Source organism: Rousettus aegyptiacus, unplaced genomic scaffold (genome assembly GCF_014176215.1).
Source record: "Rousettus aegyptiacus isolate mRouAeg1 unplaced genomic scaffold, mRouAeg1.p scaffold_m13_p_16, whole genome shotgun sequence".
Classification (NCBI taxonomy): Eukaryota; Metazoa; Chordata; class Mammalia; order Chiroptera; family Pteropodidae; genus Rousettus; species Rousettus aegyptiacus.
This window is the reverse complement of record NW_023416291.1, coordinates 50,853,903-50,875,468: the sequence shown is the minus strand read 5'-3', so window position 1 is coordinate 50,875,468 and position 21,566 is coordinate 50,853,903. Positions and strand designations below refer to the sequence as shown.

Here is a 21,566-nt window from a genome sequence, read left to right as displayed (position 1 = left end):
TTGTGTCTAGCCGAGGTATAAGAAAGTGAGTGCGAGCAAACTGAAGTATCCCTGACCTTGGACCCTCTGCCTTTGGGACAGGCAGGGGCGGGGTGGCATTCACTTTCCGTTAATCTATCCCACCTCCTGTGGAATCTATTTTAATAGGTGGCCCTAACTCTTCGTGCAATGCATAATTTTCCTTTGGTCACAATCTCAACCCCAAAAGCGTGTTTCGGCTTCAAAACATTTTAAGCGAAGGCCCTCTGTCATTATTTTAGGTGACTCACAGTGGCGAGGTGAACGTTTACATGTACAGTTTCTGTCTATGACGGTTACATCATCGCACAAAAATGACTGGACAAACTCTCATCCAAATTTGGAGATAATGTTTGAGACGGTCTCTGAGTTAACAGCTGGATGTTACAAATAAATATCACGCTCTTCCAAAGTCATCCTCCAAGGCCATCAGAACTGTGACTGCCAATGAGAGAAAGTCAGAGGAAGGTGCTCAGGCCCCACATCGCAAAGGCGGAGGCTTTCGGGCTCTTGCACTGAGTGAGTGTGAGCGAGCGCTTCCCCTGGCCCTGCTCAGCAGGGAGCGGCTTATGTAACAGTGACGCCTGGGGTTCTTGACTACTGTACAGACTAATGTAGATAACTTGCCACAGCACAGTCCTCGCCCAAAACAATCCGTACAGAGAGACAGTATTTCCTCGGCACCTCCCCTGCCTTGGGAGCACAGGCAGAGTTATCACAGCGCTGGGGATTTACTGCAAACTCTCATTTCAATCTGTACCTTCGGAGTAATTATATGCCCAGGTCAGTAAGAAGCTATTGTGATTGTGTGTGTACATATAATATATGTGTATGTGTATATATGTATATGTGTATGTGTGTGTGTATATATGTGTATATACACACATACATATATACATATACAGTTATGTGTGTTATATATGTGTGTGTGTATATATATATATACATATGTGTGTGTGTATATATGTGTGTGTGTATATATATGTACATATATATGTGTGTGTATATATTGTGTGTGTATATATATGTACATATATATAATATATATATAGTGTGTGTATATATATGTACATATATATGTGTGTGTATATATATATTGTGTGTGTATATATGTACATATATATGTGCGTGTATATATAGTGTGTGTGTATATATATGTACATATGTGTGTGTGTGTATATATGTATATGTGTATGTGTGTGTATATATGTGTATATACACATATACATATATACATATACAGTTATGTGTGTTATATATATGTGTGTATATATACATATATGTGTGTGTATATATATGTGTGTGTATATATGTACATATATATGTGTGTGTGTATATATTGTGTGTGTGTGTATATATGTACATAAATATGTATGTGTATATATATTGTGTGTGTGTATATATATGTACATATATATAATATATAGTGTGTGTATATATGTACATATATATTGTGTGTGTATATATGTACATATATATATGTGTGTGTGTATATATTGTGTGTGTGTGTATATATATGTACATATATATATGTGTGTGTATATATATTGTGTGTGTGTATATATGTACATATGTGTGTGTATATGTACATATATATTGTGTGTGTATATATATATGTACATGTATATATATTTCTTGGCCCATTTCAAGGGAATTTAAGATGCTCAGTTTGAGAAAAACAAAAACAAAAAAAAGAGAAATCCCTCAGGTCTAGAATTGACAGTTCTTGGTTTGTTTGTTTGTTTTTTTCCTATCCCTGCGGACGAGAGGAGCTGACACATTCCTTAGGGCATTTCCACGTGTCAAAAGGTGTGCATGCACACATAGGCATGTGCACAACCTGTGAGGGGTGTGATGGGGGGGGCTGAGTGTGGCTCAGCAGGGGGTCCTGTGTTCTAAGTGGCGGCACGAGCCTCAGAAGAAGAAATGAATGAGATTCACCACGTTGGTTCCTAGGATTGTAGAGTCATAGGTTTGTTTTTGTTTGTTTTTTAATTTCTTTATTTAGCCCACATGGCTAGCATGTTCTATTTTGTGAAAAGAGGGTCATGATAACTACTTAGCTTATAAATTGAAGTTTGGAAGAGTCTGGAGATCTCTAATAGAAAGAAATGTGGGAGGCATTATTTCCTTGCTACGAACGAAGAGTTTATCTAACCCGAATGCTATCAACATTTATTCATTAGCCTTTCCTTTAACTCCAGATAGCTTGGTCTATATAAGTTTTGACCATTTAGATTCCTAATTATCCTGTCATCAATGACATAATTCATTGAGCTGAAAAAAATATTTCATTTTTATGTCATCATTCACAGAACAATATAACGTGCATGAATTCGAATTATACAAATGATTCCGACCTCTTTTTAAAATCGTCGGCTTTCGAATTACTTTTTTAAATCGATGGCCGTGATCCGAAACGTCTGATCTTCTGACTCGGGGCAAGCCAGACCTCACAGAGTCATAGTTGGGGAGCACCTAGGGGCCTCCAGGAGCAGAATGCCCACGGTCACGGTCACCCCCAGTTCTGCTGTCTCCCACGACATGTCGCGTGGACTTGTATCACGGTTTCTTGGTTTGCTGTTTTAACCTGCGGGTTCCAGGGCCCCAGAAAAAACCTCGCTCAGAGTTTGGGGCATTCCGTGTTCTTCAAGTCTCCATAAGTGTTCTCACGCATGCAGAATTTCGAGAGCCAGGGCCGTGGATCCGGGATCGTAGTTGGCTCGGAGACCCCTTCCGGGAGATATTAGTAATCGCTGGCAGTAAAATGGGACAAAGAACCCCCAAACTGGATTTGGTTCGCGTTCCACGGCGCGTGCTGCCTCTTTTCCCCCTCATCCACCTCCCTCCCCCGATTCTGGTGAGTTTGGATCATTGTTTAGGAAACTTGGAAGCTGCTGCTTTGACTCCAGCCGCGAAGGGTTCCTGGCTCTGCCCTCCGGTGCTCACCTCCATCCCCAGGGCAGTTCACTTGACTGCCAAGAATGAGGCTTAGAAATGAACCAGATCTCCCCTTTCCTCCACCAGATTTCCTAAGGCTGTTCTAGGTCCTTGCCAGGAAAACTGTTCTGCTCAGACTCTGGTTGGAAGTGGAGTGGTAGGTCTCTGTGTGACTTCCGTCTGGTTCAGCCCATTACAGACCAGAACCAATCAATCAGTCCACTTACGCCTTCCCCTTCACCAACTGCCTCTCCTGAAATTCTCTAGTTTCCAGATAGTGTCTCCTCTATTTTAGTGCTGCCCCCAAACAAATGATTCGAAGTCTCTCTCAGTGCTGTTATCCTGAAAGGCATGGGTAATCTACCTGCTTCAGACTTCTCCTGGAGTGTATTTTTCTTAAAGACGATATCTGCAGACAAAGGGACTTTTTAACAGGCTCTGTGAAAGGTTTCACCCTGTTCCGAGATAATGGCTCACTACGGGGGTTAGCGAGACAGGGAGGCACTTTATTTTTTATCACTCGCTGGGAGTGAAATTGGCTCGGCCGGTACCCAGCGGGTGTCAAGGATAAAGTGTGTCTTTGCGGGATCTCAGCGTGCGCTCTCCCCTCTCCTTGCAGGGAACGGACTCGAGGCAAACACACAAACATGATGCCCGAGGCGAAGGACTTCCCACCCAGGGCAGAGCTTTCAATTGTGTCTGACTGTAGATTGCCGTATCGTGTTAGCAGCCACGATTCTGTAAATCCGTGCTGTTTATGGGTAATATTTCGAAACGTCCCTTCTACCATAGTCTCTTTTGAATGGAACTTGTTTTCTTCAGTATCATTTAGATCAGATTTACAAGAACATTTAAAAGGCCAATAGTCAGCAGGTTAAAAAACTACCTTTTGTGTGGGCTCTAATTATTAGGGTCACAAATGACGTCATCCTCTGGGCCCGGTAGCCAGCAGTTGACTTAAATTGCCGGTAATCTATGTCCGATGACAATAGTTGTCCCCATATGGTGTTCAGCACATGCCAGGCACTGTCCTAAGTCATTCGTGTACATTAAAACCCCGAGAAACCCTATGAGGTGGGTCTTAGTGCTGTTTTTCAGATGGTATAACTAAGGCACAGAGAGGTAAAGATCTTGTCCAAGGTCCCAATAGTGAGTAAGTGGTGGAACCAGATGTGACTAGCTCCTCGTTACTCAGAGTGTGGTGGCCCCTGGAACAGAGTACGGCATCATGGGAACTCGGTAGAAATGCATATTCTCAGGCGCCCCACTCCAGACCAAAGGAAACATCTTGTGTTTTAACAAAACTCCCCCAGGTGATTGATATGCACATTTCGGTTTAAAAACCACTGGTTGAGGTCATCTTAGACGACTTCTCTGTACCCTCAGACTTAGGAAAATAAAGTGTACTTGGCTCGCTTCTTATGAAAAACTAAGATTTTAAGATGATTTTTGTGTCCTCTCCCAGCGCCTGCCTCCTCCAGATAATCAGCTTCTCAAGAAAAGAATAGTACAACTTCTTAAGAAAAAAAAAAAAAGTGCAAAAAAGTTATTAAATTTATATTATACGCTGACGCTTCCATTTCACTAAATCGTTATATGAAACCTTCTGAAATAAGTACTATTATCCCCAAATTACAGATGAGATAACAGAGATCACAAAGGTTAGGAGGAAAGACCAAGATTGATGTCCAAGTTCAAGTCCTTGTTTCCTGAAGCAAGATCTTCACGCTTCTCTCTGTTTGCTATGAGGTCGCACAGTAAAGAATGAACTAATCTTTAACAGAAGAATTTTTCCAAACCTTGTTTCAACAACAACAACAACAAAAAACTCTTTTTGCTTAATCCTGAGCATTCCTCTCTGATTTAAAGAAGCAATATTAATGTAACCTACAAGGTATCAACTTTGGAAAATTAAATCAAGACCATGGAAAGGCAAATGAATTCTTCTCCTTCCCATCTTAGTTAACGTAATAAAGGTATTTATTGTTCGAAGAAAAACAAAAACAGAAAAGCTAGAGTATGAGACCAAGCTTGCCCTTAGAAGCTCTCTTCTGAAAGCTCGGTTTAGAAGCTTTTCAAAGTGGTGACAACACACTAATGTTTTTTTTTTTTTTCCTGCAAATCACACTGGTGATGACCTAGATAATCAACAATTTAAGGTTTGGAACTGCTGTCACTTGTAAATACATTTTGATTCAGACTAGTCATGGTCTTCGGTTACAGGAAAAAAAAAAAAATGCAGATTAGCTGACCGAATGTGTCACTACCATTAAAATGTGCGAGCTGTTGCCACGATTCAGTTGTTAAAAATCCGAAACGTTTGCTTCATTAATTATAACGGTGAGACTGAGGCTGAATTTACAGTTAGGACGATTTTATTCTTTCTTCAAACAGGAAATCACTGGCAATTCAGTGTGAAGTCATTTTCTATTTTTAAAATAATGGAAGTCGAGACGTAACTATTAGTGTGACAGTTTCATGGGGCGAAAGAGAAGATGAATAAATGGGTCTGAAACCCAGGCTAATGGAGCAACGCTTTTCAAAATTACTTTCCCATCTATGTATTTCTCCTATTTTCATTCATCGTATCAGTTTTTGGCCATTTCCGAGAGAGTACTTCCAATTCCAATATATTCCTAACAGAAATCCCATGTTGTGGACACTCCTTTATAAGATGGAATCCTGCAATATTTCTGGTTTACATGAGCAGATTTTCTAGTGGATATATAATGGCTGACTGAATATATTAATGTTTTTATTTGCTCAGGTTCCTGGATACAATGTACATAAACATATCATGTAAACAGCAGGAAGGCCCAAGCTTACATCCTTCCGATCAAGGCTGCGTGACCCTAAGCAACTCGCTTAGCTCTGTAAACCTCAGTAAAATGGTAGGTTATACTAGATGATCTGTTATGATGCCTTTTTAATTTAATTTAATATCCCATATTAATTATCTCTTTGATTTGGACCAAGTGAAAATTCATGAAAAAATCTGAATGGAAAAAAAATGTGTATTTTAAAAATGTAATTTCGTAACTTTAAAACAGCATAGGATCTGGAACTTGGTAAATAAATTATGTCATTTATACATAAACAGATATCTTAAAAATACATAACCATGTTCTAAAATACTTTTAAGCACTTTTTTCTGATTATGTCTATGATATTAATTTTCACAGTAAAATCTTTGTAATACAAAAAATAACAACTATAAAATTTCCCCGTTATGTAATAAAATATAGCAAATTGATAGAATAAATTTTATGTAGCAAAATAAGCCAGTAACTAAAGTGTTTTAAAAATACAGAGAATAATTTACCCTATCAGATTAAACTCACAGTTGTCAAAAATATGGATCATAGAAATCAGAATGGTGTTTGACTTTGGGGAAGGTTAACAGGAAAAGGGCATAAAGAAAATGTTTATTGTCTTGATCTGAAAAGTAGACACATAGTTGTGTTCACTTTGTAAAATGTTGTCAAGCTTAGCACTAGATTAATGTACTTAATAAAGTATATGCTACGTGCCAGCTTTTAAAAAAGTTGGACTCGCTAACATTTTTTTCAAAAAAAGTCTCTGTCTTTTATTAATTGCAAACAAAATAAGTCCTCAGAATCGTCTATAACATAGGATGCTCTAATAACAATATTCAAAAAGAAAAGAAATGATAGGAAAAACAAAATAGGCCAAAAATATGGCTGAGTCTTGTGGAGTAAATTACGAGGTGATTTTCTCCCTTTTCCACTTCTTTTACATGATTTCTCAAGGCCTTTGGAACTGGACGTGTGGTTCCTTTCAATGCCACACTATGCTGTGATAGATATTTATATTAAACAAGTAGGATAACAAGATAGCCTATAATGTTTCAACCAAAACAACAGATTATAAGCTTCTCAAAGAAAGAAATATCTTATTCATGTTCATTTTTGTCTCCTCCAAATCTCATGGCGAAGTTTTTAGTATTCCATTTATATTTGTTAAATTGGGTTTAAAATCTACTTGAGAAAAATTGAGTATCAAAAATATATTTTACAAAAGAAAACTATTAAAATTTGACAGAAATTGCCTGAGAGGAGGCCAGGCCAGCCCAACGAGGACCCCTCCTGAGGTCCTGAGGCCCTCACAGTAAAATTTTGTTCCAGATCAAATAGATAATAGAAAAATAAAATTTGATGAGTGGTCAAATTAGTCAAGTAGTCAAGATATGCTAATATGCCCTTTAAATCATCTCCTAAAATAATGGAGTCTCACTAGAAATTAAAGAAATGAAAATTAAAACAACTCTAACTATTGATAAGTATAAGAGTAATGTTATACTTGTAGCCAAAGAAAGAGAATTTTGATTTAAAAATTAAATTAGACCAATAAAAATCCTACAAATAACTCTTAAAAGTCTCTGAAGTCATCCTCAAAATTGCCACAAAATTTCTCAGCTAGTCTCTCGTCGTCCTGTCTGGCTAGTTTTTCTTACATATCAGCATTCAAAATAACTTTTAAAAATGATCTTTATTGTATCTTGTTTTACATTAATTTTTAGTAGTGACAAAATATTTTCTATGTTTTTATTACAGCTATACAACATTTGATGTATGGTATGGATTAAATCAATTTTCGTTTGCCTGACCAGGATGTATAACCATTTATGCCAGTGTTTTTATAAGAACATGAGCTTTCCATTAAAAACAGATGCCGACCAGTTCCAAATATAGAGGAAAGGTGTCTGAGTCCCAACAAGTTAGAAAGGTACTAAGTGATGAGTTTATAGGAATCAAATTTGCTATGTTACGCTTAAAGATTAGTGTGTCCTGTGTTGCCCACAGCAGCATCCAAGACATAAACTTTCCAAAAGAGCTGAATCTGACTGTCATCAAGCTTCTAGAGCCAAATTCAGATTACAGAAAATACAGAGGATAGAGGAGTAAGTTAAAAGATATAATGAATGAGCAAGCTGTAGACGAATTCAGAGCAGGGGGCCTTTCTATTGGATAGCTGATCTAATTTCTGCAATAAGTAAAGAGCAAGAAAAAAAAAGAAAGAAAGAAGACAGAGACAGATTAAAATACACTGAAAGAGACAACACTGTGAAATGCAATATATGAACCTTGTTTAGGTACTTACCTCACAATCAACTCTACAAATGCATGTTAGAGACAATTGGGGAAATTTTGTTATGAGTGAGTTACTACATGATACCAAAGGAAAATTGTTAATTATTTCAGTTGTGATCATGGCAATGTCATTATGTAAGAATATGCTCATATTTTTTAGAGATGCACAATGACACATACAGGAGTGAGATAATACGCTATCTAGGATTCACTCTAGAATATTTCAGCAAAATAAAAAAAAGATATGTGAATCAAATGTGGAAAAATTTTGATAATTGTTGAATACGGCTGACAGATAAGTGGAATTTTATTGACGTTATGTCTAAAAGTAGTCATAATAGAAACTTTAAGATTACATCCAAAAAGATTAATGTATGCCTCTCTAATTATTAAAAATAATCAAAAATGATTTTAAAAATATTTGCTGGCTTTAAACACAAATACATTGTTCATAATATTTTACACGAAATTTGTGTAAATCCTCTAAAGTATATGGCATTAATATGCGTCTGTATGTCCACTCTTTGTAAATATGCCACAAGAAGGTAACAGAAAAAGAAAAATAATATATTGCAAAACTATTCCTGTAGCTTTATCATGACAGTGAAAATTTGGAAATTAAATGAAATACAGTAGAATGCGAAGTTAATTATATATCAACAAAGTATAATATTAATATATAATATAATCAATATATTCTATATCAGTATAATGAGAGACCAAAAATCTATCAAAGGTAACAAGAATTCGAACTACATAAATGCATGATACTAAGAATACGCTAATGTAAATTAGAAGAAATTTTAAGTATCAGTTTAAATGCAAAGTTGCAAGTGACAGAAAACAACCCAAACTAGCTTAAGACAAAGAAGACACTTATCGGCTGATGGAAATGAAAAGCTTGAGGTGTAAAAATCACCCCTAAATGGATCATACAACTCAATGAAAACATAGAACTATCTAAGTGACCTTTGGTTTGGTAATGAGTTTTTAAATAAACATGAAAAGTATGATTTATGGAAGAAAAAACTGATTAGTTGTGCTTTATGAAGACTAAAAAACTTCTGCTCTAGGAAAGACTTTGTTAAGAGGATAAAAAGACAAGTCACAGACTGAGAGAAAATATTTGCAAAACGCTGCTCTGAGAAAGGACTTGTATCCAAAATATACACAGAACTCTTAAAACTCAACAATAAAAAAAAAAAAAACAAAAAACACAATTAGAAAATAGAGAAACATTATTATCACCAAAGACGATATACAGGTGAAAAAATAAATATATGATTATTGTTCATTAGGGAATTGTGAATTAAAACAACAACGAGAGGTAACTACATACCTATTAGAATGGGTAAAAGTAAACAAAAAGAAAAAAAAACAAATAATACCAAATGCTGACAAGGATGCAAAGCCACAAGGACTCTCCCCTCATTGTTGGTGGGAACGCATAGTGGGGCAGCAGCTTTGGAAGACGTTCGGGCAGTGTCTTACAAAGCCAAACATCGTCTTACCATGCGATTCAGCAATCGCATTCATGGGGATTTACCAGATTGATTTGAAAACCTCTCCACACAAAGTCATCACACAAATATTTATAGAAGCTTTTTTTCAGAATTGCCAAAAACTGCAAGCAATTAAGATGTCTTTCAATAGGTGACTAGATAAAACAAATTGTGGTATATCTATACAATGAAATATTACTCCGTGATAAAAAGAAATGCGCTATGAAGCCGCAAAAAGACATGGAGGAACCTTAAACGCCTATTGGCAAATGGAAGAAGCCAATCTGAAAAGCCTACATAGTGATTTCAGCTCTATGACATTCAGGCAAAACTATAGAGACAGTGGAAAGATCAGTGTGGCTAGGAGCTTGGGGAGAGAGAGAGGGGAAATGAGTAGATGAAGCACAGGGGGTCTCTGGAGTGGCGGAAGCTGTCCTCAGGATACCGTCATGGTGGAGGTGTAGCCTATGAATTTATCAAAACCTCCAAACTTTTAGCCCAAAGAGCAAACCTTGATGTGTACACGCATACACACACACGCAAAATCATTCAAGAGACTCCAGGAAGGAATTCAGACTGACAAGAGAATCTACCTGTACTAAGAAAGTATGAGAAAACCTCACTGAAGGCAGCGGGGGGGAATTTGAGCTCCCCTGAGTAACTCTGGAAAGACATAGTCTAAGTCTAAGGCAAAAGGAACCGCCTGGAAGCATTGCACTCCAGTTGGTAAAGGTTTTTGCCATGGAGTATGAGCTAACAGTTCCGATCCTTGTGTACACATCTACTTCAACAAGTAAGTAGATGGCGAATCGTTGGGGCCAGATTGCTCATGACTAGGGTGGGAATTTACAGATAAGCAAGGGGATATGCTTATAAAATACGTTCATTATTTCGAAATATAAAGGAAATAAGATGAAATTTATTTTTTCTTAAGACTTATTACAATTAGTCATAGTCCACTTAATGACATTTTATTATAATTCTACATACTCGTACAACCCAAATCATTTAAAACAAGTCGAAGGAACAACATACAAGCCGATAATTGTACCAGGTTTAACGCACGTCTTGCTCAATTTTCCATCAATCGAACAGATCGAGTTTATAAAAGTACAAGAGCTTCAATCGGTAATAATTAAAACTTGATCAAAGTATACTTGTTATTAATCTCAAAGTAGTTCTTCTTACACAAAACATATAAAAATAGGGTTTTGTGAAAGTAAGCGTAGATAGAGCGAGGACTGGATGTCACATGGTGGCATGGTGTCGAGGCTCAAACCGGGTGCGGATAATTAGAGGCACAGTGTCGTGTCAAATAAACCAATATGTGAGTATCATAGGTGAGCATCGCATGGGCGAGGGACAGAGGAAGCTTAATCCCCTGGCGAAAGCATCCAGAAAACCTCTTACCTGTAACGATCATCCGTTTTCCCACTGTGGTCGATATCGGCTCTCGATACGCTACAGATGCCATGGCTGAGGGCTCGCCTGAGCTGCCGAATTCACTTCCTCAGCTTCTTCCTCAGACCAATTTATCTGTACCAGAAACAGTCAAAGACTCTGTCTGTGGTCTTGACTCTCCTCGCAGTGGTTGCCAAGGACTCTTTGTGACAGGCAGGAAGGGAGTTCCTTCCAATGGAGTTCAGAATTCTAATCTCCAAGAACAGACAGATACAGCTGTAGCATGCCTGGGAATTGCATCCGATAATATCTCTTCCTTATCTGTGAAGATCAAGTCAGAACAGAGCTGTGTAGGCACGAGATTGAGAGCAGGCTCAGGTCGCAGAAAACCTGGCAGCCTCAGTCAATACTCCTACAACATTTCCCAAACAACGTTCTGTAGTGGTGCATTGTTGCAAAAAACGAACAAACAAACAACCCTCCCTCCCCCCCACACACGCACACACAAACCATGGCTAAATGCATTTGAAAAACATTGGGGAGATAAAACACAATACAAATTATATTAATAAATGAATAAGATAGTTGTATATATATTTCTTCCCGGCCCCTTATTCCAATACTTCTTAAACACAATCTGTACTGTGGCCATATTAGTCTGCTTATGATTCCCATAGCGTGTGATGCTCTTGAATTCTTCTGAGCCGCTACACATACAGTTCGCTCTTCCTACCACGTTTCTCTGCATGTACTTCTTGTCTTCCGAGAGCCGGAGCCCACACCCCCTCTTCCAGGAGGACGCCTGCAGACACAGCTAAGCATTTTCTACTTCATGCCCCTTAACTTCTGTAGCATCTCGTTTATCCTGGCCTTTTAACTCCTACCATTTTGTTTTAATTGTCTATTTTATTTTCCTCCTCATTAGACTCCAACTCACAGGAGTTTATGAAAAAAAAAAAAAAGCATTGTTATCCATATTTCGATTTCCAGAGACTGCCATGCAATACATATATGATAAAAGTCTGTGGGATGAATAAATGAACAGCTACTTGTAGCCTGCCCAGAAATAGAATATTGGCCACCTGGTAATCCATGAAATGTAAATTCTAAGAGTAATTTCAAATACAACACTAACTGTATGGGGGTCTTTAGTGAAAATGTAATACGTTTTGTTTGCTGAGAGAAATTAAAATCAAAACGCTCTGTATGAACTAGGGAGAGGTTTGCTAGCATGGTGGGCAAGAGAGATGCGCAACCCCAGCCCCTTGGGGAAAGGCCTGCGTCCCAGCGGCCGGAAATGCCGTCAGCAGACAGTCTTCGACTGTCAGCGGCTTCAGAGTCTGCTTTGGCTGCAGAGAACTCCTGCTTCCATCGTAGGTCAAGCCCTCGCAGGGGAGGCCTCTGCCAAGCGACGGAGGGAGGTGAGGCTATCAAACAAAGCCAGTCATTCCTGCCTGCCACAGGACAATTTTTACCTGGTGGGCCAGGGCTGTGCGGGACCCGCACCCCAGGTCCAGTTCCTCCTCTGCCTAATCCTGCTGCTTCTGCCTCTTTCCGTTCCCGGGTGCAGATCCCAGACCACCATCTTGTCCCCCAACCTCCAGGAAGCCTGACCTGTCACAAGCACGCAGCATAGACGCAGACGCATGTCCTCAAATGTGTCACCCAGAAGTGCTTCGCCTGTCGAAGGGGTTCAGGAAAGCGGAGAAAAGGACCCGAAGTAAGGCAGAGGTGATGGAAATAAAGAGACACCTTAGGGTCGCAAAGGGTCAGCGGAAGCCCAGTTTTCCAGCTCAGGTGACCGACGAGCAGTCGTACCACAGGACAAGACAGAGAAAATGAAGGGAAGAAAGCCAAGGCCAAGAAACGAAGTGATGGTGTTAACTAGGTGTGGATTCGTATATACTGCGCACCAGGCTAATAGAGCAGTTAAAACTAATCCCAAATTATCATCAAATGGTGTGACAGCTACTGAACTCATTACAGGAGATTAGAGACAGTCTCCCAGTGGCCACCAGATCGAGAAAATCCCTATTGTTTATGGAACAATAGCAGCTTCCTCTCATGAAACCCGGGGGTGTGCTGCTCAGCAGAAGGGACATCTTGGCTATTGTCTCACTTTGCTAACTAAACAGCTACTTCCGAGGTGGTACCCACTCTGACAGTACAGCACGGAGCCCTGCGGATTGGCCCTGCAAAAATACCTCGTTCTCACATTTCGGCAAGCCTCAAGTTATGTATTTCAAGAATGTAAAAGAGATACAAACGATGATTGGATGGTTGGATGCTTACTATGCGTCAGACACTACTGCCCTAACCACTTTACCAGAAGTTTTGTAATTATCCTCATAACGATGCTATGACAGAATTCGTCTTCCCGATCTGTTCTGGAGTTTAGTGCCACCATGTCATTGTATTGCCCATTCAGGACGCAGAATTTGGAATCCCGACTCTGGTTAATTATTGGAGTTATTGCACCTGAAATCTAAGTTTGACTGCCGACAAACACGTTTGTCAAAATAGTACTTTTAATACGAATGAAATTCTCTCATATGAAGAAGTGATCAACGGTTAAAAATTCTTCCCTGCATGTCATTGCAAGTTTCCAGCCTGTGAATGCTAATGGGGTAACTGTGCCATTCAGTCCTCAATTTTCCTAGCTTAATACCCAGCTTTGCAATCACAGAAAATGAATCCCCTTCCAAACTTCTCCTGTTCTCCCTCCATGGGCACGAATCCCTGGAGGTCCCCACATGCCCGTACTTCCTCCTCTCTGCTGTCCCAGAGAGAAGTTCTAACTTGGCTGCTGCTCAAACACATTTTGCTTAAGCCAGTGGAGTGTCTCTCCACGCCGGCCACTGGCCATAGTGAAGGTCTGCTCATCTCTGTTCCCCGATTGCCACTGGGCTGCTAGCTGCCATTCCGTCCTCTGTCCCACCCCTGTGACTCAGAGTCCTTGATGCGATGGGAAAGGAGGCGAGTTTCTTCCCCCTACGAGATTACCTCTCACAGGAACGCTGACAGGTTTTCTTGGGCCCCAAAGGGCAACACAATTTTGAGGAACAGCTGTTTCGATGATTTCACGAGCATACTACCGGCCAGGTAGGAGGTAGCAGGTAGCACAGTCAAGGTCCTCAGGTGTTGAGTCGAACCCAGTGCACCACACCACACTGAACCTCTGCTCCGGATGAATTCTTCCTCCTGCCTGGAAAAATCTCCCTGTGGAAAATTTCTTCTATTGGCGCTCTCTCTCCCCCCAACACCCTTTTTCCTGTCCCTCATCCAGTTCACCAGAAATGCTTCAAGATATTTTCTCTAGAAACTCCCAGCTCCCTTTGAAAACACTGGACGCAGTGAGCTCTGAGGAGAGAAGCAGAGAAGGAATGTTTCCCCATGCACAGCCAGGAACCAACCCTGCTTGCTTTTCTGAGGAAATGTATTTTTGTAAGGGAATATAAATATTTACACTTATGGGGGTGGGGGGATTAAATGTCTCTAGAATGATATGCATTCTCCCAGAAGTTCTTCTAAAATTTTTCCTTCGAACCAGTGTCTGAGGCTCGGTATCTGATTTTCATGTAGCTTTCTAGAGACTAAGCGTAATTTACAGCAGTTCTACATCGAACTGTTTCATTCCGGTGTATACCTTTGACATTGAGAGAGAAGACATAGCTTCTTAATATTTGCCCATGATTTGGCCAGCCATAGGATGAGCATTCAAATACATGGAAGTTGATATTTAAGGAGGGTCTCATAATTTAAAAAAAAAAGTCATAAGAACGACTGTTATCTCTTACTTGAAATAGAATATGCACTGGCTTATAATATGAGTGTCCCAGTCTTAAGAAAAAACTCCGCTTCTTTAAAAAAATTTTTTTAAAGCAAATTCAGCAGTATTTCAATAGGAGAACAGCTTCTTATGTATTTCATGGAGATGTTTTCACTTACTCTTTCTACTAAATTCTAATGCATCACTTAAATGCGTCATTTTAAATGGCTAGAAACAGTTTGAGCTGAGGAAGATGGCACCATCTAGGGAAGGACACACGAACGGGGCTGTGACCTCTTGGGTGGGAGAAGCTGAGACCCCTCCCCCCTCCTCACTACCGCCACGTCTCGATGAGAGACGTTTAGATAAAACCGAGTTAACATGCCCCGTGTTAAGGCAAATTAAAGTCACGGTGGGGAAGGGGTCTGAGCGCTGTTGGACTAGAGGGAAGATAGCAGAGTGGAAGGGAAGGGTTCAGTAGCCTGGGGGGGGCAGTGGGGGAGGGGCACGCAGCACCCCCAGGAAGACGGTGGCGACGGCTTCTCTACATGCTGCGTTTCTCCGAGAAGCGGGAGCAGTCTGGTTTCAGGAAATGTCTACTTTTAATTTGCGATCCTGTGCTTTGTTGTGATTCCCTTTGGCAGCCTCGTTTTGTTGGCTTTTGGGGGAGGTTGAAGAAAGCAGGGCCGGGCTCGTCGTAGAGAGACACTGAGCAGGAAGAACACCTCGCCCAGGCCAGCCGAGGGGGCCACTAGCCCTGGGGAGTAATTCCAGAGAGGACGGTATCACCGTCCGTGGGAGCGTGCCAGCCTACGGGGTCTCCTTCAAGATCTCGGGAGAGGATTTCCCACAATCCAGGGGACCGGCGTGGCGCGAGGCATTTGATGTGGGATATTGAAGTAACAGCCGAGCCCAAAAGGCTGAAAAACCTGAGGGTCTCAAGTGCAGACATCTCACGAGCACAGGTAGCAACGATCCAAATCACGCGGCAGGCCAACAGTCATGAAAACCTTTGAAAATAGTTAGTTTCGTTATTATAAAAAGTTTAAGTGATCAGGAACTCGATTACTTAATCGTCAGGGTTTTTCATCTCGACTTTATAAAATGTACCAAAGCTAGGGTGTTGTGAAGTTGGTGAAATCATAGGTATATTGTTTGTTTTGGATGCCTCGTCGTTTCTTAATACGAGCTGAAAACTGTTCTCGGAGCAGCTAGCGCTAGAGTGTCTCTTAGTTATAAAACCGTATCATTTTTAGGTCACATAAGGTGAAACGGAGAAGCCCCGAGGGCATGGCCTAAAGAAGCCTGTGAAATAGAGATGCTTTTAAATTGTTCCCCCCCAAAAAAAAGAAAGAAGAATGCGGGAGTGGGGAATGGTACTGACAGAGAGAGGGCAAGAAGTAGGAAATGAGAAGGTGGATTGGAGAAGACGGAAGGATGGAAGTGAGCAAAAATGGTGTATAACCCCCAACTTACCCCCAGATGTAATGGCTTAAAACAACAGATATTTGTTAGCTCAAAGTTCCTGCGGGTCAGGAAGCTGGGTGCGGCTTTGTGTCTCTGGGTCTCCTCTGTGTCGGCTGGGGTTGAGGTCTTACGTGAAGACCCTGTGGGAGAGGATCTGATTCTCAGCTGACTCGCACAGTCGCCGGCAGGATCTGGTTGCATGAGGGCTCCTGGGCTGTGTCGCGTGCCCCTCACAACTCAGGGCAGCTCACGACACAGCAACCGATTTTCTTCAGATGGAGCCGGTGGGGGAGAACACCACCCCCAAGACAGAAGCCACAGCCATTCCGTAACCTGATTTTGTAAGCGACACCTCATCCCCTCTGCCAAATTCTATTTGCTAGAAATGAGCCGCTACACCCAGTCCACACTAAAGGGCCGGGCATTACGCCATGCCCTATTATATGAATACTAGGAAGGGAGGTGTCCTTGCGCCCTATTTAGAGGCTGTCTGTCACAGGTAGCCGATGAGCACTCCTTGGTACTAGTGTAGCTGGGGTACTTTAAGATCAAGAGTGTTGACTCTTGAACTTTCAGTTGTTTATAGAGCTGCTTCCGTCTCTTAGACATCAAAACCAACTCCTATGTCATCCATCCATTGCTGGGAGATTGATATATTGCAATGGGTGGGGTGAGGTTGGTGGATAGAAAGTCGGAAGTTTTCCAGACTTTTGATGTTTGATTATCTCATTCCTTCGTTCTTGTAGTCTGTGAGTCCTTCAGGAGTATTCCACTTTTAGGGACGTTGACTCTATCAGTTCTGTTAGACCACTGCTATTCCGGGCACTAGCTTTTTAAAAAGTTAAAAATATCATTCAGGTTTTGCTACAACAAACATCTATTCTCGTGCATTTTTAAAGTTATTTTAACAAGAGCTATAAAAAGTTGGTTGTTTTTATTGACAAAGTAAATCATCAACTCCTAAATAAATTTAGTCCGAAGGTTACTTAATCCTGACAGGAAATAAAAAACCACAAAAATACATCCATAGATTTTTTTTCAATGTATAAAACCATTTAATCATTTACTCATCTATTTGAACACTACTTTTCTTCCTTAAGTGTGTATTTTTTAAAACTCTCTCTGATTTCCTTTGGTTTTGGTAAGGGCAAAATTTACACTAGATTTGAAATTCAAAGGCATTCTTCTCATTCCTGCCTTGTCCCATTTCTTGATTGATTACGGCGTTTTTATCTGCGAATGCTTATCATCCATTCTTGGGAAACGCAGAGTCTCCATCAGTCACCTATCTTGATCTCTTTATCCCTTGTGTCACAAAGTCACATTACAACAGATTCTTGGTGATCTGAAAAATACCAGAATGCCCCTAGGTCTCTGAAAAGCCCAGTGAGTAGAATTTCCTGCATCCACCAAGCAAGAGCTGCAGGGGAAAAAAAGGAAAAAAACCAGGAGGCTGGAAACTCCAGGTTGACAGTGTCCAAGCACAGTGCATCCTGATCCGCTACAGGGCGTCCCGTGACTTTGTCCTCAGGTGTCTGAGGTTCCGTATGATCTGCAGTAAATGAAAATGTCCGAGGAAGATGGGGTTTCAAACATGAGAACCGTGATAGGGTAGCGCGTAATGGAATCACACTTAACAGAGAAAAGCGCAAAGAGATAAAGTCCAGCGGCTCCAACTCTCGGCGTTTACAGAAGGCGATACTCACGCGTCGGTGAGCTCACCTTCCCTCCGAGGTGTTTGTTCACTCTGGAAGGGATTTCTGTAGTCCGTAAAGGCGCAGTTTGGCCCTCCTCGACGCCACCTGAACCGGTTCAGGCAACCATGGGATAGTCTTACACCTCCTCCAGAGCATGGCATCTGGGAACAGACTCGGCCTCTGTTTCAGGGGGAAGTAATTGAGCGTTTCTTTCCGTGTGACCACGAAGGGGGCGGGAGGCCGGCCTCCCCGCGCCTGTGACCCTCTCTCGGGGAAGCCAGTCTTCCCCCTGGTCCGCAGAGTGCGCTGGAATGTCTGGCAAGTGTGAGGACAGTGAAATGTGGCATTGTGCGGCCCTCCGGACGCCCGTTTTCCCACGTAGGACATTCACACTGTGCAGTTCCCTGGAAAACGTTCCAGAGAAGTGTGCTGTACCAGGCTTTGTCTTCTGTCTTTCACAAAGGCGGTCAGCCCTCTGCTGGGAACAGGCTCTCCTTTCCGCAGGCATTTCTGTTGGCCCAAAGCCACGTGGATGTGAGCCACCGGGCTACAGCGCTGGGGGAGGGGGGAGCAGGGGAGGGGACACAGTCCCCCACCCCAGCCACCACATTCAGGACACAAAGGACCAGGAATTGAAAATGCTTATCCGTTTGCTTTTGAAGATATTGTCAAAGAAATTTGCCTGTAATGATCATTAATAATTATTTTTAAAATCCGAGGTCATTGACCATATTACAAAGATTTCGAAAAAAAAATATTTAACGTTAGAATATAAAACATTAAGTGTTTAGGTTGAAATGCGTGATTCGAGTTATTGAAAATCAAGATGCCACCTGTTGAAGGTTATGTTAGATACTCTAGCTATAAAGAAATTAGCTATCACTGATTTTTCTCTGAAAGAAAATAAAAGAGCTTTCTGACTATTGTAAGTTTACATACGTAATAGGGATTCCTGAAAAATCACTGTCAAGAAAGATAAAGTAACACCAATTTGTCACATTTCAATGGATTCTCCGTTCAACACAGATTAGCTTTTTTTGTTGTTTAAGCAATAAGGCACAACTGGACCAATTAAGGGTTTTGTTTTTCTGTTTTTTCACTATGCACAAAAGTATAAGACATTTTTATTGATTTCCTGAAAGTAGCCCAATAAATAGCTTTGAAAATTGTTGAAAAGGTGCCAGAAAGAAGCTTGAAACATACAGGTGATATCCAGGTTCTCAGAGATTGATTAAAGACTGGAATGGCAACCAAGCGATTTTTAAACACAATCGCTGGTTTGAGCCCAATTTGGGATTTTCAGTCAACTTTTCTTGAAGGCATTTATTCATTAGAATGTTCTGAATTTTTGTGATTCTTCTGGGACTATCGGTCAGGATTTACTTAAAAACGAGTGTGGAAAGTCACATGAATTTTATGTCTGTCTAGAAAAGCAGGGTTCGACTTCCATGAATGTCACGGAGATCCCAAAGGCACACTGCATTTCATCACCGATATATATGTAGCGGTCACGGAAGAGACAAAAGCACTTTTTATATTGGAGGAGATCCGGTAGGAAATGGTCCTTGAGGTAGAGACTACTTTTTGCTCCCAGAATTAAAGCTTCTCGGGAGAGATAAGGTGATCTTTTCATAGCGCGTCTCATAACTTGGACGTCGTTTTCAAAATCGTGCCTTGTTAATGGTTGGTCCCTCGGCGGCAGCATATGGCTCTGGCCCCGTACTGCCTTTTCGGACCCACTTGAGGAAGCAGGGAAATAACGTTGGTGCTGGCACTCATCAAACCTCTGAATTCTGACAGCATTTCGATGTCATTCTTCTTCCCGGGTGGCACTGTTCTTTTTTTATTTTTATTTTTATTTTTGACTGTGCATACTGATAACCCCATCAGGCTTGAGAAGTGGGAAGACAGGTCTGAATACCGAACTCTGGTGTGAGCCCGCTGCATTGAATGAGAGGGAGATGAGATACTATTTTTAATAAATATGTATGAAATTCATGGCCGTGGGAGGATAATAATCATAAAGGGGGGAAAAAGTGTGAATTAGGAAAAAGGATCACTGTACACAGTAATTGAATCTTTCGGCCTAGAGTCAGATAGCCTTAAGATTAAATAAATAAGAACACTGCTTTTTTTTTTTGGAGGTTGTTGTTTAAAATCTGAAAGACGCGTCTAAGAATATGCTCTTCTTTGCATTTTCTTACAAGAACCTAAACTCAAAGTGGCTATATAACAGGGTACCAGTTTTAGTAAATGTGGTTTGAATTATGCTCAGATGGATACAAAATGATATGCTTTCTGCGAGAGGTGTCTAGTCACAGATTTTTATTATTATTATTGTTTAAAAGAGTTTAAGATTTGATATAGGCTTTTTAGGAGAGCAGCGTCCTTCTTAACAAATCTAATAACACTAGACTATAAACTGCTCCAAAGAAAAGATTGCATCCGCCGTTTCCCTGTCTTGCCCCCATCCTCCCTCCCCCAACCCCCACCTCCAGGGCCTGCTACTTTGTACGCAATAGGAGCTAAGAAATATTGTTGCCTGAATTACTGAAGCATAACAGTCAAAAGCACTTTCCTTACTAAACACGGCAGAATGGAGGGTGGCTCCCTGAACACGACGGTTATTCCCCAAATCTCTTGCTGCCGTTTAACGAAATCTCATCTGCCACTGGAGGTAACATCTACTTAGAACGATGGAAGTGGGATATCCTTCTTTTATCCCGTGATCCTCCATCCGCCGTTTGTTTGTTTCCATCACAGCAAACACGTTCGCGCTGCGTTCGTGACTCGGGTTGTCCTCGCGGCATAGTGAAGCCGTCTGCAGCGTCAGGAGAGATGCGTGAAGCTCGCACATCCAGCCGAGCGCTGAAGTGCAGTGAGCCCCGGGCATGCTCATCACGGTTTCTGCGTGGCCTATTCCTCTCCATTTCGTCACTGCTGAATATTTACTAACAGCGCCTTCAGCGCCGTCTTTCCACGGCCTCTCCTCCACAGGCAGGGCCTGTGCGTGGTGGCACCTCCTCATCTTTCCTTGCTCCCCGTTTCCTGGCCACCCCCCCGCCCCATGCCTCCAGCTATGTGCTGTCTAGCTCACCCCAGTTCAGGAGGCTAAAAAACAGACGGACAAACACACGTTTCCCTCGCCGACCTCTTGATCTCCAAGGGTCCCAGAAGAAAAGCGAAAATGACTCAGATGAAGGGAAGTAGACAAAAGAAAGGAGGAGTCCAGAGGCAGATGTTCGGACCGAGGGAGTCTGTCGGAGAGGGGGAGCAGGAAGGGAGTTCAGACGTGAGGGCATCGCCCTCGGACCCTCTCCGCGAAGAGCCCTGGGCGGGAGCCAGGCGCACAGACTTCGGGCAGCTGTCACGCTAGAGACAGGGTGCTTAGTCTAAGAGTGTGTTGATTTCTTTTCCTTAAAATAACAAGACTCCGTGCACTAATAGAAATGTCTAGCTGCTCTTGCGTAATCGGAAGAACCTGGGCCCGCACTCCTGCGTGGCCGTAATCTCTAGATCTGAGCAGAGCGCCCCACAAAGCCGTGATGTAAGGAGCCCCTGAAAACATGCACACAGCTCTTGCTCACGGTAAAAGACTTATTTACCCAGATGTCACAGACCGCAATGACCCAGGCGTGCAGGATTAAGCAGACAGGGAACG

The 21,566-nt window shown here is 41.5% G+C and overlaps 1 protein-coding gene across 3 annotated transcripts in view; it reads right to left on the bottom strand.

The window, feature by feature from the left end:
- The window catches only part of CUNH4orf45 (chromosome unknown C4orf45 homolog), a 67,132-nt gene extending 48,776 nt beyond the window's left edge, over positions 1 to 18,356 (bottom strand). For 2 of the 3 annotated variants that reach the window (XR_004954972.1, XM_016145630.2), the window contains exons 1-2: positions 13,976 to 18,356; positions 10,982 to 11,293 (exon numbers count right to left, since the gene is read on the bottom strand). Coding sequence is in view for 2 of the 3 variants with exons in the window: in XM_016145630.2 (XP_016001116.2) it covers positions 10,982 to 11,045 (64 nt within the window). In the remaining variant the exon portion in view is untranslated. The remainder of the gene's footprint in view (positions 1 to 10,981; positions 11,294 to 13,975) is intronic. The other variant, XM_016145633.2, reaches the window with a different exon arrangement.
- Positions 18,357 to 21,566: the final 3,210 nt, after the last annotated feature.